This window comes from Ciona robusta, chromosome 6 (genome assembly GCF_009617815.1).
Source record: "Ciona robusta chromosome 6, ASM961781v2".
Lineage (NCBI taxonomy): Eukaryota > Metazoa > Chordata > Ascidiacea > Phlebobranchia > Cionidae > Ciona > Ciona robusta.
Window position 1 is genome coordinate 3,894,910 of NC_143240.1, and position 14,466 is coordinate 3,909,375.

The 14,466-nt window shown below is 36.8% G+C and overlaps 2 protein-coding genes across 3 annotated transcripts; one reads left to right on the forward strand and one right to left on the reverse strand.

Annotated features, from left to right (window-relative positions):
- The first annotated feature begins 771 nt into the window (after nt 1-771).
- Nucleotides 772-8,189, forward strand: LOC149735086 (glutamine synthetase-like). 2 transcript variants are annotated; one of them, XR_016385172.1, is made up of 7 exons: nt 772-1,073; nt 1,635-1,796; nt 3,033-3,179; nt 4,630-4,757; nt 5,100-5,299; nt 5,781-6,073; nt 6,216-7,347. XR_016385172.1 is itself a non-coding variant. In XM_089879818.1 (7 exons), exons 1-7 carry the CDS (start codon nt 914-916, stop codon nt 7,647-7,649), a joined length of 1,110 nt encoding a protein of 369 aa, XP_089735944.1. In that variant the 5' UTR covers nt 773-913; the 3' UTR covers nt 7,650-8,189. The 2 variants fall into 2 exon arrangements, 1 of the variants encoding a protein (XP_089735944.1); XM_089879818.1 differs by lacking the exon at nt 6,216-7,347 and adding an exon at nt 7,518-8,189 and having other exon boundaries at nt 773-1,073; nt 5,781-5,961.
- A 3,962-nt stretch (nt 8,190-12,151) lies between these two features.
- LOC149735087 (uncharacterized) lies at nt 12,152-14,436 on the reverse strand. The gene is made up of 3 exons (XM_089879858.1): nt 13,510-14,436; nt 12,964-13,096; nt 12,152-12,677 (listed from the first exon to the last, which is right to left on the reverse strand). Exons 1-3 carry the CDS (start codon nt 13,724-13,726, stop codon nt 12,623-12,625), a joined length of 405 nt encoding a protein of 134 aa, XP_089735984.1. The 5' UTR covers nt 13,727-14,436; the 3' UTR covers nt 12,152-12,622.
- Between the last annotated feature and the right edge of the window lie 30 nt (nt 14,437-14,466).

A 14,466-nucleotide genomic window follows, 5' to 3' on the forward strand; every position in this document is an offset into this window, starting at 1 on the left:
TGCGTAATCTTACGTCATAATAGATAACAATAGTCTGATGAAACGTTGCATCTCTGTGAGTCTGTGACGTAACAACCACGAAGCGTACACGGGAGTAGAACGTGTTGACCTGTTTTCTTAAAGAGGACACAAAATTTTACTTTTAAAATTATAAAAAAAAGAAATAATTTACGAAAGTTTGACAAAATTACTGTTAAATGTAGTAAAAGTAAAAACGTGCGTATTTTAATTGATAATTTTTGTCTTACTTAGTTAAAAATTGTTTTACTTTGGTGTCCCCTTTAAGCTTTCAGATTGCCTTTTTTCTTTTTTCTTCTCCCTGACGTAGGTCTCATTTACGTGGCCGGATCTCTTTCATTTGTTATTCGTCACAGTAGTGGAAGGGTGATTGAATAGAATGCATTATGCGGTTAATTTGTAATTTATGGAAACATTTTATCGACTGTTTCCGTAAAACGAGTAATGTTAGCGTTTTATCAAGATAATTTTCAGTTAATTACGGTTCGTAGACGTTTCTGATCAGTTTTTTTTGTTTAATTTCTACTAACTGGTAGTTTAATAATGTAAAAAATAGTTAGTTAACTAGAAGTAGATATAACACGATAAAATAAAAAAACAATTAAACTTTTTATGTATTACAATAACTGTAGTAATAGAAGTTTTCTAAATGTTTGAAAATTAGAAAAAATAACGTTAAAAATATATTTAAATTTAATGCTTTTTATAAATTATTAAGTTCATTTATAAAAAAATATAAAATTAGGAATAATTAAACAAAAAACTGTTCTTTTTACAGCAATCTGCTAAAGGTTAATGACCTTTTAATGAAAAACTAACATTAGCTTGTTAATTTGTGTAAATTCTTGTCCTGTCCAAAATTATTTGTTGTCCAGTTCAAAAACAAACAAGAAAAATGCCTTCAAGCGCTTTGTTGAACAAAACGGCCAAGGTCGATTACATGAACCTGGACTGCCAAGGCAGAGTACAAGCTATGTATATATGGATAGATGGAAGCGGCGAACATCTCAGGTGTAAAACTAAAACATTGGATTCGGAACCGCAAACTCCAGATGGTATGAATATGATGGTATTTTGATGTTGTGTTGCAGGTATATTCTATGTGGGTGAGGTTCTTGTCGGAGGCCCCGCATTTTGGGCAGATTTGACCTAATTCTTCCGCACCCAGATTATTTATGTGTTAAGTGTTGACTTTTGCAAAGATTTCCGCAGATTTTCACACAATATTTTCTAGGATTTAAAAATATCCGCAACCTAAAAGTTTAGTGGTGTAAAAGTGTCAAGTTAAATTTTATACGGGTGAGGTCCTTTTTAAAGGACCTGGAATATGGATGACTTTACCCATTACCCTGTCAGTGAGACTATTTATATATTTTAAGTTCTGAGTTGAAAAACTCACCTTCTAGGTAAAATATAATATATATATGTATTAAAATTATATATAGAGAGATCTGTTATAGTCAGTACACTGTCACTATTGATTTGATTTTTATCTGTTATATATTTCATACAACCTGATTACAGAATTTGGTTATTATCGTAATGCTGATTGTTCTCTATTTTAGACCTCCAAAAGTTATTATTATCACAATACTGATTATTTTTATCTTCTCCAGACCTCCCGTTATGGAACTTTGATGGTTCAAGTACCAACCAAGCTGAAGGGTCCAACAGCGATTGTTACATCAAGCCGATAGCTTTGTTTCGCGACCCGTTCCGTGGTGACCCCAACAAACTTGTCATGTGTGAAGTGCTTAACTATAAGCAGGAACCCGTGGGTAAGAACTAAGAACGCTTGTATACACGTTTAATTGGAGTAATGGCCCAAGTGTGATACCAGATCTAGATATAACTATGTTTAGAATTGTTTGATTGTAAGCAACTGTTACATAATCTGTTTTAGCCATTGTTTTAGTGGTTTAGCAGCTTGCATTGTAACCAAATGGTACCGTGTTCAATGCTCGGCACTGCTATCATTGACGTCGTGTGAAAAAAAAAAGTGACATAATCTGTTTCAGCACCCCTGTTTTAGACGAAGAACTGCTTTTTTGTTGCTGTTATCTGCACAAACAAATAAGCATAGCCAAAATATATTTTATTAACCACACAGTTAAGACCTCACTCTTATAGAAGATTTATTATTGAGTGTCTATAAACTGCCTCAGTGGGGTCTAGATGGTAGCACCCTGGGTGTTGGGTAATAGATCTACATCCTTCAGATGTGCCTCACTGAAAACCTCACCCTTATAGAATTCTAGCTAAATATGTGAAATTGCCAGAATAACAATAAAAATAAGTAATAACAACAATCAGACAAAGACTTAATCTACTTATTTTAAGCTTATGAGAAACCTTAATTATCATTTACATTTGTTTACTTAACGTTTATGAGAAGTCTAACGTTTATAAAAATTCCCCGAAATTTTCTACCTTTCCTGCCTATTGTTTATGTAACAATTATGTTTGTTGTTAAACACACAGTGAGGCACCGCATGCGTGTGGTATGTGGTGTATGTGTTTGCTAAACAAATTACAAAGATCAGTCCAGTTACTGGTACCAAGTCTGCTTCACCTGTTACTGCGTAATCATCTAGACATATCACACTAATATGGCAAACTTTTAAATCAGGAAAGGCAGAGATCCTGTGATGCATTACAACATATTGATTGTAATTATTGGTTGTAATGTTCACTGACCAATATATTGTAGAAAATTCAAGGGTTGGCGCCTATATACCTATGTAATACAGTTACAGCAACAGCAGTTGTTCGTTCTATATGGCTTGCATTTCTAGTCTACAGTTTTGTTGCAAAATACCCAACTGCGGCCGTCCTAGTATTATTGCTGTCCCCATACTTTAACTTTCTCTTGGCGAATTAATGGTATTTAGATTTGTAAGTCTATGTTTTATGTTTCAATCTTAACTTGACAAAAATGCTATTTACCACTAAAATCAAAGAAGTTTTGACTTTTTTAAGTTTTATGTTTCAATCTCAACCCAAACTCCCCACAGCCACCAACAACCGACGCAGATGTCGTGCGATCATGGAAAATGTGAAAGAAGATCGGCCATGGTTTGGAATGGAACAAGAATATACTTTGTTGGATGTGGATGGTCATCCATTTGGGTGGCCTAAAGGAGGATTCCCTGGCCCACAAGGTAGGCACAGTTTGTATATGTCAATGGATTTTAACTTATCTGATCCTAAATCATAGAACAGATGTGTAAAATATGCATATAAATCAGTGGCACAGCCAACAAAAAATTAGGGAAGGGTTTTAATCAAAAAATGTTCAAAAATATATTTTCATACTTAATTTTTTTGGTGGGTTTATAGGAGGGGAGGGGTCGCGACACCCTAAACCCCCCTCCCCTGGCTGCGCCACCGGTCATATTTGTATAGTAGGTTAAACAATGGTTTAATAAAATTTCCCTTTACCACAGTAGATTTTTGTTGACACATGTTATGAGATTTCGTTATTAATGTTTGTTCTTATGTAATTGTAATATATTGAAAGGATCATATAAGCTTACATGCATCCCTGCGGCATTTATTTTTCCTGCTCCGTTTTCTCATAAAATTGACATATGTAATGTTGACACATTAATGAGATTTTATTATTATTGTTTGTTCTTTGTACTATTTACCATAAAAAGAAAGGGCCATATAAGCTATAAAAATCATTTGTTTTTCATAACCCCGTCTTTACTCATAAACAGGATATATATATCTTATTTTAATGTTTAATATGTAACATGAGATATGAGTCATTGCTATTTTGTGCCTGTGTTGTTATTTATTCATATGTTGTTACCTTTGCCTGCTTAGCTAGAGTATTATGTGCAAAGAGATGGATAATACATGTTTATAGTACTATGGGAATATGATGGGACACTGTTAGCACATAATATCTAAATATCCTGGTCGTGTTTTATACAATTATCAACAGTCTATGTTAGTCTTAAGAATACAGATTTATAACTCTTCTAACTTTCTTCGTTTACTACCAATTGGAAAGAGAAAAAAAAATAAAAGTCTTCACCATTTTCCCCCACCCCAATATATGTTATCTCATATAAACACTTGTAAAAAGTAGTGCAACCAATTCAAGGTCATTGTTTTGTTAACACTTTGTAAAACTGCCTGTCAAAAATACTGAAGTGTCTTTTACCTAAGTATTTATCATAATTGTGTTGTTATAAGCACTTATGACTCTTATTGTCTCATATGTACGTCATACCACTTACACCCACTTGAATAATTCACAAACTTGTTTTGATACCAACGCCTATGCAAAGTGGGTAGCGTGCCTGCTTCTAGCCAAGAGAATACAGGTTTAAATGATCAAAACTTCAAAAACAATCGATCACAAAGTTACATACGTGGTAACTTGTAAGCGAGCACAAGATATATGAAACAGAACACTCGTGTTATAAGGACTGCCTTTGCCTTGTCCCGCCACGCTAGGATAAATAAGTTACATATGTGGTAACTTATAAGCAGGCACAAGATTATGAATGAAAACAGCCAAGCTATAACGACTATCATTGCCCCCCAGGCTAGAATAAATAAGTCACGTTCATTCATTCAACCCCACTTATATTACAGGTCCCTACTACTGTGCAGTGGGCACTGGTAACGTATACGGGCGCGACGTTGTTGAAGCTCATTACAGAGCCTGTATGTTTGCTGGGGTTAAGATTGCGGGAACAAATGCAGAGGTTATGCCGGCCCAGGTGAATATGTCTTATATACATTTATAAACATTTTTTTTTCCAGGTGAGGTCTAATATTTCTTAATAACTCAGTAAAAGACAGGGTTCTTTTCCTAATGTTTTTACTTTTCTGTTAGAGTGTTTCGTCCTACACTGTTTATAACCATATGATACTAAATTTTTACATAAAATTTGCATCCTACTAACAAGAAAGCATACTACTACGGTATAAACCATAGATTCAAATAACATGACTATTAAATGAAAATTATGTATATAATATACCCTATAATTATGTTGTTAATCACTTTTTTCATCCATTTATTTTTCTTATTTAAACACCAAAGTCTTTTCAACGTACAGTGGGAATACCAAGTGGGACCATGTGAAGGTATAGAGATGGGGGACCATTTATGGATCTCAAGATTTCTTCTCCACCGAGTTTGTGAAGACTTTGGAATAATCGCAACTTTCGATCCAAAACCAATGAAGGGAGATTGGAATGGAGCGGGGTGTCATACCAACTATAGCACTGAAGCTATGAGGAATAAAGGAGGCATTGCGTAAGTACATTGCGTATGCTGTATAATGTTGTGCAGGGGTGTGATTGCGTAAGTACATTGTGTATGCTCCACTATGCTGTATAATGTTGTGCAAGGCTGTGAATGCATAAGTACATTGTGTATGCTCCACTATGCTGTATAATGTTGTGCAAGGCTGTGATTGCATAAGTACATTGTGTATGTTGTATAATGTTGTGCAAGGCTGTGATTGCATAAGTACATTGTGTGGACTGTGTACTGAACAATGATAGCATTACAAAAGTAAAATGTGCTGACTATATTTAAAATTAAACTTTTGTATTGTGTGCATATTTAACTGCAATTATCTAGTGATTCATTACTAATATATATATATATATATATAATAAACGTAGTTAGGGTGTTGACGTAATGGGCCAACTCTGGCCTAAATCCTGAGTCCTACCCATATAGAATAGAACATCTTTAATTATGCATTAAACCCATTAACCCATTTACACAGTGCTATCAACAAAGCTGTGGAGAAACTCAGCAAGCGTCACTTCTCGCACATCAAGGCATACGATCCACAAGGAGGTAAAGACAACTTACGCCGTCTCACTGGCATGCACGAGACTGCTTCGATCTATGATTTCTCATCCGGTGTCGCGAACCGAAAAGCTTCCATCAGAATACCGAGACATGTAAGTGTATTTTGTGTTATTGGGTAGCGAGCATAAGGTGTATGGATATTTAAACATTGTGTCTCTGGTGTATAAGAAGACATCCATGTTATAACTTGGCAGTGAGCATGAAGTGTATGAATACACCATGTGTGTCTGGTGTATAAGATGACACCCATGTTATAACTCGACAGTGAGCATGAGGTGCATGAAGCCACCATGTATGTCTGGTGTATAAGAAGACACCCATGTTATAACTTGGCAGTGAGCATGAGGTGTATGAATACACCATGTATAGCAAAAGCCTAGATTGCGTAATTTTCAAAGCTATAACGCAATCTGCTGATGTCATAATAATGTTTAAGCATTTCAGCAACTCATTGTCCCTTAGTAATAACACAATGGGTATTATGACATAATTGCTTAACTTTATAACTTAACAGCAAAGCAAATAATCCCCAATAAAACCTTAGCTGGCAAATTTGTATGTCGTAAATTTTATAACTTTGATGACTCCACTTTTTAACCTCATGTTGAACACTGGTATGCGTTCTACCTCATTATGCTTTAATTAAAGTGTTGATAAAGCCCACACTTTATGGCTGGTTCGTACAACCATATTCAAATAAAGTATTATTTGCTGCTGTAATATTGTATCCTGAATGCTCTAAAACAGCGTTTTTAATTGTTTAAAACACGAATATGAAACGTAGGGTATTATGTGCACACAGTATTCGTTTTACCCCATAGTACTATCATCTTACCCCGGTAGAGTGGGGGAAGATGGGACACCTTTTCAATCTATTTTCTCTTCCAATTTGGTAGTAAACAAACATTCAACGAATTTTTCTAAAACTTTATCCTTAGGCTCCCATAGACCGTTGTTAATTGTTTAAAACGCGATCGGGATATTCGATTATTATGTGTCAAAGGTGTCCCATCTGCCCCCACCCTACAATATATATTTGAATGCAGCTTTTTACCCCATATAAAACACTATATATCTGATGTTCATTATTTCATTAAAATGTGCTTAACCATCACCCTTGTTGGACGCATATGCATATATTTATACACACAACATGAGTGACTCTCACACAAGTAATATTAGTTTCTGCGCATCGTCTGTTATTAAACTTTAAACACCCTTTCCTGTTGGTGAGGGTCACATTGTTATGTATTAAACGTAAATGCATCTATTTATAAACACATGAGTGACATGACTTTCGTTTTGTGACATGACATTTCATGATTAATGTTAAACGCATCATATCCACTTAAGCTGGCTGGACCTAATGTTGCCAGCTTTTTAGTCAGTCACTACTATAGTGCATTTTGCATGTCTAGAGACACCCATGTTATATGAAACGTTAAATTCAAGTTGACTTGTAATAAATTCCGCGAATCTGACCCTGATCTGATGTGCAGTTTCTATTTGAATAAGAGACTGACGATGTCATTTAGGCGAAATATATTTCTCCATTACTACTAATAGTTGGACTTGATTTTAGTTGGTTACGTTTTCGTAGCACCAGATCATTAAATTCAAGTTGACGTTAATGTTACATTATAAACAGGTTGGTGAGGAGAAGTGTGGATACTTGGAAGACCGTCGTCCATCCTCCAACTGCGACCCATACGTTGTATCAGAGATGCTGGTTCGTACAACCATATTAAACGAAGAAGGAGACGTCGATTTTGATTTGTAAATCAGAAAGTTCTAACATTTCATGAGTTTAACTTTTCATGGATAAAAACTAATGAAATTTTCATGAAACTAACTTTTCGTGAATTTTAAGTTTTCTTGGTCGCTTCATAAATTTTCTTTGTTTATTTCATGAATTTAACTTTTCATAAATTTAACTTTTCATGAATTGAAATTTTCATGAATTTACCTTTTATGACATTGTCATGAATTTAACTTTTCATGAATTAACTTTTCATGGACTTTTGTTTTAATGATGAATACTGGACCAGCTTTTAGCGTAGTCTGCTTCGTAGTAACTTGTTCTTATTCATTCCATACAAAGCACAATATTGTGAACATTAGTGCGCCTATAATGGTGTATTCAGTTTTTAAACTGGTATACTGTCTGTCTTTTATCTGCATGCATTTACCGAACAACAAGTATATTGGCCACACAGTATAATATTGTGTTGATAGTCCACATGCAAAACTGCTAATATTGTTTATTGTATGTCTTTTTCTTTTAATGCATTAGATTAAATAAACCAGTAAAAATTGACAAGTTCGTTTCGTTTTTTGCTTAAATACAGCACTTCTAGTTATAAAAAGCAAAATAAGGTATATTGTATAAAAAGGTACATATATTCTTCATATGTTATGTTCTCTTCTAAAAAGGAAAGGCATGCTAGGAGACTTGGGATTTGGGTCAAGAGTTGGCCAATAACTCGAGATAGTTTGTAGACATTCAATAACATGCTATATATGGGTTAGGTCCTGCAGCAAGGCATTTCAGCAGACGTGGTATTTAGGCCAGAGTTGGCCTATTAACCCAAACACGTGTTATGTAAGTACGACCTTTGAACAGTTAGAGAGTAACCTATTGCTTAATGTTTGCAAATAACAAAGTGCTTGTCTGTCTAGCTAGATCAGCAGTTTATTGTTTGCTTTGCTACTGCAAGTAAAATATCGTTTTGTTGCTTGCATGCCTGCTTATCCACACACTGCAATAACTTTTGCAACTCGACTGTGGGCATGGGAGTGGCAACCATGGATAAGTCACTCAAGTCCCCATCCACGAGGATATAAATGACCAACCAAAAGTCATGTCCGCTTATCCACACACTGCAATAGCTTTTGCAACTCGACTGTGGGCATGGGAGTGGCAACCATGGATAAGTCACTCAAGTTCCCACCCACGAGGATATAAATGACCAACCAAAAGTCATGTCCGCTTATCCACACACTGCAATAGCTTCAGCAACTCGACTGGGGGCATGGGAGTGGCAACCATGGATAAGTCACTCAAGTCCCCATCCACGAGGATATAAATGACCAACCAAAAGTCATGTCCGCTTATCCACACACTGCAATAGCTTTTGCAACTCGACTGTGGGCATGGGAGTGGCAACCATGGATAAGTCACTCAAGTTCCCATCCACGAGGATATAAATGACCAACCAAAAGTCATGTCCGCTTATCCACACACTGCAATAGCTTCAGCAACTCGACTGGGGGCATGGGAGTGGCAACCATGGATAAGTCACTCAAGTCCCCATCCACGAGGATATAAATGACCAACCAAAAGTCATGTCCGCTTATCCACACACTGCAATAGCTTTTGCAACTCGACTGTGGGCATGAGAGTGGCAACCATGGATAAGTCACTCAAGTTTCCACCAACGAGGATATAAATGACCAAACCAACCAAAAGTCATGCCTGCTTATTCACACACCGCAATAGCTTTTGCAACTCGACTGTGGGCATGAGAGTGGCAACCATGGATAAGTCACTCAAGTTTCCACCAACGAGGATATAAATGACCAAACCAACCAAAAGTCATGTCTGCTTATCCACACACTGCAATAGCTTCAACAACTCGACTGTGGGCATGGGAGTGGCAACCATGTATAGGCTAAGTCACTCAAGTTCCCACCCACGAAAATATTATAGCGATTGAGTGTGCGTCGAGGACAGATTTCATGTTCTAGTTTACCCAAATTACCTTAATGCATAAAGAGTATTAAACAGCCGTGTTGGGTAACTATTACATCTGGCGTAACTGTGTTTATGATTAAGCGAGACATCCTGCGTGTTTCCTACCAATATAAGGAAATAATGGACAGCCTGCCATTCTTTGGCGTCAATTATCTCTTCTGTATTTTGTGTTCGCGCACATGTTTATTGCCATAAAAGCCCTCCTATTTTCTGTGTTATGAGGGAAGTAGAAGCTTTCTTATTCTCTTGCTGTCCTCACGCTTGTCCTCAATGCCACTCGTTTGTTCGTCTAATAAACCGAGTTGTCGACCTAGCGTTATGTAGTCGTTAAGTTGAAATGGGTGCGCCCGTTGGACTGTTCCTGCATAACCAACAATATAAATGACCAAACCAACCAAAGGTCAAAGTCATGCCTGCTTATCCACACACTGCAATAGTTTCAGCAACTCGACTGTGGGCATGGGAGTGGCAACCGTGGATAAGTTACTCAAGTTCCCACCAACGAAGATATAAATGATCAAACTAACCAAAAGTCATGTCCGCTTATCCACACACTGCAATAGTTTCAGCAACTCGACCGTGGGCATGGGAGTGGCAACCATGGATAAGTCGCTCAAGTTGCCACCAACGAGGATATAAATGACCAAACCAACCAAAAGTTATGTCCGCTTATCCACGCACTGCAATAGTTTCAGCAACTCGACGGTGGGCATGGGAGTGGTAACCATGGATAAGTCGCTCAAGTTCCCACCCACGAGGATATAAATGACCAAACCAACCAAAGGTCAAAGTCATGCCTGCTTATCCACACACTGCAATAGTTTCAGCAACTCGACTGTGGGCATGGGAGTGGCAACCGTGGATAAGTTACTCAAGTTCCCATCCACGAGGATATAAATAACAAAACCAACCAAAAGTCATGTCCGCTTATCCACACACTGCAATAGCTTCAGCAACTCGACCGTGGGCATGTGAGTGGCAACCATGGATAAGTCACTCAAGTTCCCACCAACGAGGATATAAATGACCAAACCAACCAAAAGTCATGTCTGCTTATCCACACACTGCAATAGCTTCAACAACCCGACTGTGGGCATGGGAGTGGCAACTGGCAACAATTAACAACTAAAGAACCACCTATGTAATAAATCCTTTGGTTGCCCACCCTAAACTTGAACTTAAATGTCAATATTAGATTAAAATAAAATTGACAGCTTTATTATTTCGTAACCTAAGTAATTCCGTGCTTTAATTAAACCCTAGTACAACATATGTGTTCACAATGAAAGGCAATGATTAATTTTATTGGAAAAAACGTCACAATCTTAAATTCTAGACTTGTCAACCCGGATTTGCAACGTAGTCTTGCGCAAACAAAGGCAATTGTTTTCATTGTTTGTGACGTTTCGAGGGCTGTTACGTCATAAAGAATTAATGGAATTGTCATCGGTAATGACTTTCTTTTACGTTAGTGTCTGGACGATCTGAAACAACAAATCTATAAAATCTGGCGCATATAATATTACTGTCGGGTAAGATGGTACACCTTTAGCACATAATATCCAAATATCTTGATCGTGTTTTAAAATTTAAAGTTAACTACGGTCTATGGGAGTCGTGAGGATACGTTTTATAAGTCTTTGAATTTTTTTTGTTTACTACCAAATGGGACAAGAAAATAGAATGAAAGGTGTCCCATCTTCCCCCACCCTATTATATATTGAATTCAAAAATGTCCCAACAGTATCCAATTTGCTAAAATTAAAAAGCTTAATACCAGTACACTGCTTGCTATTAATCGACGCAAAATCCTGACATAAATAGCGCAACAGCGTCGTGTAGAGGCGCAATTTTAACAGCTGATTTTTTTGCGGCGCCTGGCGCGTTTCGTTCGTTAAAAACACAAGTTTTTGTGCAGTTGCAACGCAGCAATGTCTGGCTTGTGTGTGTTGGCCAATTGTACCGTATAGTAATGATTGTTACATGCGCTATAAGAATGTTAATGCACAGTTTATTGCGGTTTTGTTTCGATATAGTTTGCTGGAGTATTTTAGACAGAATATTAGCAGTAAAAAAGTTGTTGCTAATGCGTAAAATTGTAATGCGTTGTATAAGGTTGTTACTGATGCAAAGCAAGGCATTGAATTCAATTTCTGTTGTATTTTAGCCAGAATAGCAAACCTCGAAGTTTTAAAGTGTGAGGTATATAAGTGTTACCATATATTACGAATATAGACGTATAAAACGCACTGAAGAGTTCTTTAAAGGGATGGTAATTGCAACACATAGGATCCAAGGTATGTTTGTAACTTGTACTGTATAGATGATACGTCATATAACCTGACATCATATATAATGACGTCACGTAACATGACGTCATATATCAAACACTAGTGTAAACGTGTAAGTAGTAAATAAAGTAAATATTTCCGATAACGTTTTGAACATAAACTTAAACAGTTGTTTATTGTTATAGTGGATGGTAATCACATATTTCTGCGCATTTAAACAAGGTATGACACGATGAGCTGTGTAGATATAGATGTATTAGCGACACGTGTGTTTAAAGTGTTAGTACAAGTACTGTAGTAAAAGAATGCGATATAAAACGTAGACAAATACTTATACAACGACAAAAAAGTATCTGTTAGTGCCGTAGTTTAGCCGCATTTAGTAGTACCGATTAGTGCAAAAAGTTTAATATTGCGATTAAAAACAGTTTAAAACGTCGTGGAAAGAAACCATGCGCTTTATTTAAAGTGGCTTCTACTATATAGGCTTTCAGATTAATACCAAAGTACATTATAGTCATTTTTTTCGCAGCCTGCAGTAGCAGTATACAGATGTTAATACAATATGTGAGGGTGTAGCAGGTTTTCGACGTACATGCATTGAATACTGTTTCAATATCACACGTAGCCAAACCATGCAAAAAGGTCAACAAGTGTTTTTAATATATAAGCATGTATCAGTGATTGTTGTCTTGTATCTCGTGTTGTTTATAACGGTAGGTTGTTACAGTTGTCGGTGTAGCAGCATTGCATGCGACATGTTCTGTGGATAAAATGTAAACGTTTGGTAGAAGTAAATACATATGCTAAAGGCCTAATGAGCCAACTCTGGCCTTTAATTTTCTTGATACCATGTATCCAATGATCCTTACTGGAAACCTCACCCGTATAGGGCACAGTCCGTATTATTGAACGCCTATAAACTGCCTTGATGGGGTCAATATATGTGTTGGGGTAAACGGTAAAGGCTAGGGCCTGCTATACAGCCTTATAATATGTAACTCGTATATAGAAAACATATATAAAATCGTTTGTTTTGTAATACTTACTTTATCTTAACGCTATCAAATCTTTCATCGTCGATAATTTGTCGAAGTTTCGATTCACACCTTGTGTTTATTCCGTCGCATTCTTGTTTGGAAATACATTCGAACAGTGAACCTGCACCTCTTGCTTTGTATCCTGTAATGTGGTGTAATGCTATCGTTGTTTTAAGGTGTATTATGTTTATATTAGTTTTAAGCAAATGTTGTTTTAAATACCATTTTGTGAATTACTATAGCATGTTCGTACATTGCAATGGGCCAACTCTGACCTGACCCCAGGTCCCATGGTATGCCTCACTGTAGGACCTCACCCATATAGAATATAATGTGCATATACAATGTTGGGGTAATAGGCCAACTGTGGCCTAAATCCCAGGTCCCATGGCATGCCTCACTGTAGGACCTCACCCATATAGAATATAATGTGCATATACAATGTTGGGGTAATGGGCCAACTGTGGCCTAAATCGTAGGCCCCATGGCGTTCAATGCCGCATACTCACCCATATAGAATAGAACGGCTAAGTTACATTCATACACCAAACTTACGCCAAAAGTAAGTTTTAGCTCCGGTTGCCTCTACTCTCATGCAAGCAGGGGTTCCTAGACTCGATGGGCAAGTCACATTCCTGTTTGCGTGCGTGCCCGGTACATATTTAAGCACCCATGCTTTGTTACTGGACACTTCATACCCGTCGTTGCAGATGAGAGCATTCGTGTATAAAGTACACGTTAGAAAAAGGATCAAAACTTTGCCTAACATCATGTATATAAACGTTATTCGTTTTTCTTGTAAACTAAGTTGCGATTGCCGTTAAAGTTTTTGTCTTAAGATTTTTACGAGTGGTTGACGTGTAAAATGCAATTTAAAGCAACAAACAAAGAAATATCTACGCTGACCTAACTACACAACATAAAAACTGTAAAGTTCCATAAAAATCGCAGATATAAAAACTCGTTGTCTTATTATTTGATACTGTGACGTAAATTCTTCTAGCTCTTGAACCATACTTTTATTACGTCACAGACAGTCATTATGACACATAGTCGCTACTTTAACGTTTCTTGGATATCTAGAATCTCGAAATCGCTGCGGTTTCTATTTAAACTCTGTTTAACCTTCGTCAGCGAGAAATTCGAAAAACAGCTTCCATTGTCTTTCAAGTGTGACGTCGAACCATAATCACGTGTTCAACAATGCGTAACCATGACGTCATAAGACCTAGTTTAACTTACGCCACCACAGCGGGGAAATTCCGAAGTTGTATTTTTAAACATATGTGTTTATGCATATAATGCTGTTATGCATATAATGCTGTTATGCATATAATGCTGTTATGCATATACCCTGAGAAAGTAGGCCTATGTCCGTATATGTGCTGATGATGTAGTTAATATATTAAAACGTTGTTTTTCGTGATAAATAAATAAATGATTGTAACTTATTTACCTTCGCATGGCGGGGCAACGGTGTTCTGTTTCATACACCTCGTACCCGCTTACGAG